The sequence below is a fragment of the Anastrepha obliqua genome, chromosome 4 (assembly GCF_027943255.1).
Source record: "Anastrepha obliqua isolate idAnaObli1 chromosome 4, idAnaObli1_1.0, whole genome shotgun sequence".
Taxonomy (NCBI): domain Eukaryota; kingdom Metazoa; phylum Arthropoda; class Insecta; order Diptera; family Tephritidae; genus Anastrepha; species Anastrepha obliqua.
Genome location: NC_072895.1, coordinates 13800357 through 13804178, shown reverse-complemented (window position 1 = coordinate 13804178; position 3822 = coordinate 13800357). Strand labels below are relative to the sequence as shown.

The window sequence follows — 3822 nt, the reverse complement described above, 5'->3', positions numbered from 1 at the left end:
CCCGTTACAGTGTTGTAAAGAAAGTTAACACCTTTTCTCGCCTCTTTAATGAGGTCCTTCGAATGTTGAATTCTGAGCAATTTTTGGTCCTCAGTTAACTTGTGCGGAATGAAACGTGCACGGATCTTTCGTGATCCCAAATGGTCAGTTTAAATGCGATAAATCGATGTTTTGGAGATATTCAGCTCTGATTCCATGAATTTAAACGATGATTTCGATTCATTTTTGATAAATTTACGAATAAATTTGATGGAGTTTTCGGTGATTACTGATTTTGGGCGGCCCGTATGTTCATTGTCATTTATGTCCGCACAACCATCTCTGAAATGTGTAAACCACTCATGAGCTCTGGCACGAGATCGACAATCATCCCCGTAAACTTTTTGCATCAATTCAAATATTTCGGCAAACGTTTCACCGATTTTAAAACAAAATTTGATTAGCTGGGAGCTCTTTGTTCGAAACTCATTTTTGTACCGATGACACAAACAGACTGACATTTTAGACGCAATAACTACGCTTCCACTGCACCGAATGTCACCAAATTTTCACTGGAGGTCCGCTAGGGATGCAACTTCCAACACACTAACTCATTAAAAAGATGGCGCCATCAAAAATATTTTTATGACGTCCGTCTTGTTTATTTTAGGCTTCACCTTGTACAAATAGGAGGAGGAGCTCGCCTAAATGCCTGATAGAAGAGTACGCGCCAACTATTTATTTTTTATTTTACTGCATTGTGAAGGATTATTCCGTGTTTTGCACCTACGCAACTGGGAATTCGATTCAAAACCGATTCTTCTACTCGTACATACGATTCCAGAGCCTCCCAGCTTCCGACTTTGGTGAAATATTTGGATCGCAATACTGGATTCTGATATTTATGAGCCGTGGAAGGGTACATATAGATCGATCATGATTCAGCAGGCGCCTTAGGATTTTTTTAACGACATTCAGAATCTTTGCAGTAATTGTCTATACCTCCTATATGCGACGCTATTTTAGAAAGCACTTCTTTGAAATTATAATGATTGCGAAATATAAATTTGTGCTTTGGGTATAAAAATTATGTTATTACTTATTCTTAGCAATTAATTGCACGCTTATGTTTAAAAAATATTTGTTTGTGCACGAATTTGAATTTACTTACACGTTTTTCTTATTGTTGTTTGTTTGGTTATAACAAACAATTTATTCATTTCAATAGTCGCTTAGGTCCTATAAAAGCACCACGGGCTCTCAAAATGTATTCAGTTTCAATTTAAAGATTTAATAATTAAACAAGTGAAAAATTTCTCTAAAAATGGTCAAAATTATGGTAAGAAACAAATAACTCTTTAAATAATATATTTTCTGTTACATTTTGAATTAAATTTTAGATAATCCTCGCTGTATGTGTTGCGCTGGCAGTAGCACATCCACATGGTTACGGAGGCGGTGAAGGCCGTGGTGGACAGCACGGTGGTAGCCAAGGTGGTGGCCATGGCGGACAACAAGGAGGACTCGGTGGCAGTCAAGGTGGTGGCTACGGTGGCAGCCATGGTGGCAGCCACGGTGGTGGCCACGGTGACAGCCAAGGTGGTGGTCATGGCGGACAACAAGGAGGAATCGGTGGCAGTCAAGGTGGTGGCCACGGTGGCAGCCACGGTGGTGACCACGGTGGCAGCCAAGGTGGTGGTCACGGTGGCAGCCAAGGTGGTGGCTACGGTGGCAGCCAAGGTGGTCGCGGCGGTGGACATTATTGAAAAAGTTACTCTAGCTAATGAATCGATAAAATGGCCAACTTGAGTCAAGTTTCGTTTAAATGTAAATTTTTTAAAATATAAATACATATGCACATACTTGTATGTATGTTTGTAATTTTGAAGCGTAAATTCTACCTGGCATTTTTAATTAAATTGGCTGTAAATGCGATTTAAAAATTTTTTTAAAATAAGCCTGAGTATACTGAATCCTTGTTATTTTAATTGTCGAAGTTCTGATTGACTGAACCAGTGAAGCCCTTCAATCAGTCACTTCAGTAAAATGAGTTTTTTTCATTTGGATAGGTTAAAAAATCGTATAAAGCGAATTTCCCTCACTCTTCATTCCGAAGCACAAGCGCGTCCTGGTAGGTCAATTGAAATGTTAAAAAAATAAAAACTATGTGACGCGCACACTTCAGTTAGGTGTTTGGTCGAGCTCCCCCTCCTATTTGTGGTGTGCGCCTCGATGTTGTTCGGTTGCTTTTTTTTTTAAATACCATCTGTTCGGCCACGAAGCTTTTTTGGCAGCTATTAGTTTTAAAATTTATTAAAACACTTTTATTTTCATACAACTTTATAATTTATTTTCTGATTTAAGATTTACGCGATCGTGTGTTTGTTGTTCTTTTTTTCAATTGCTAAAGTTAACCGGTCCCAGCAGATGTCGAAATTCAAGTCTCGAAATGTTTGCTTAGCACAGCTTGTATATAATATATGTACAGTTTGTCAAGAATATCTTTGCATAGTGAAGAAAAATTTAAAATTTTAGCTTTGATCGAGAATTCCAAAAACAAATAAAAAAGCAAACAAAAAATGTATACACACATTCCATTACTGTACTTGTCTACGACTATTAGGCGCCAACAGTTATTAAATAATCACAAACATTAGAAAAACAACAACAAAACAAGATTTTTACTCTATTTAAAAAGTGTCAAAAAAATCTTTGCATCTATATAATCTATATATATAAAAATGAAATGATGTTCGTTCGTCCGCATTTTTTTCAGCCGATACGAGGCCAATTTTATTCGTTCTTTTTTCATATTATAGGGATCCACTAGGGGAAGGTTTTTAGCAAAAAAAAATTTCTTTTAAATATTTTCTTCATATAAAAAAAAGAAAAAATCAAAATATTGTCCAAAACAAAACTTGCTCGATTGTTAGATTAAAGTAAGTTTCGAATCGACATTCATTTTATGTGTACAACTTTTTTTGAATTTTTTGTATTTGTATTGTGATACAGAAATGTATTGTATACAGAAATTTCAAATGATTCGAATGAAATTTTTTTTTTTTTTTTTTTATTTCTTCCATAAAATATTACACCTGTCGTTAGACAATAAGTAATTTGATTTACAAAAAGATGGAATGAGAGTGATATTGAAGGGCCAATGCCCCCAAGCTCATTTAGAAGAAATATATACATATTATTTAAAAACAAGTGGTTAACAAACAATGATATATACGATTAGTTGACAATTGATTACAAGGATTTTGCAAGATCTGTTGGTGTTTGACGGTTAAGCCGACTTTGGGTAGATTTTTCTTTATTTGGTAGTCTTCTCATCATAGGATTTGTATGCCTTAATAGTCTATTTATGTGTCTTCTGCTAGCGCTTTGTATTGTTTCATCAATAGTATCGATGTCAAGGTCGCGATGAATATCTGCGTTAGGTATGTACCAAGGTGCATTAGTTAAGGTCCTAAGTATTTATGAAAATAATGTTTCAATTCAATTGAGCAATGCTTTCTTTGACCAATTCTATATGGAAATGAATGCGTTTGCAAACGATGTTTTCGGCTATGAACAAATGTTGGAATCGAATGAAAAAGGAAAGAAACGCGAAATGATAAAAAAAATTCTTGGAAAATTTAAAATGAATGGTGCTTCATTGGAAAAATTCAAAGGTAATAAGAACATACACAAGATAAAGTTAGAATTCGAATTTTTAGATTTATTTTGTTTATTTCTCATTTTTTTCAGAAGTACACCACACAACAACTCATTCCAACTCTGATTTTGAAATCCTGTTGGAATTGGTGATCGATAATTTTGTCACTATAATGGTCAATG

General features: G+C 35.1%; 1 protein-coding gene across 1 annotated transcript; it reads left to right on the top strand.

Moving 5' to 3' along the window:
* Positions 1 to 1303: 1303 nt before the first annotated feature.
* Positions 1304 to 1745, top strand: LOC129243404 (holotricin-3-like). The gene is made up of 2 exons (XM_054880382.1): positions 1304 to 1318; positions 1380 to 1745. The coding sequence occupies exons 1-2, from the start codon at positions 1304 to 1306 to the stop codon at positions 1743 to 1745; spliced, it is 381 nt and encodes a 126-aa protein (XP_054736357.1).
* Positions 1746 to 3822: the final 2077 nt, after the last annotated feature.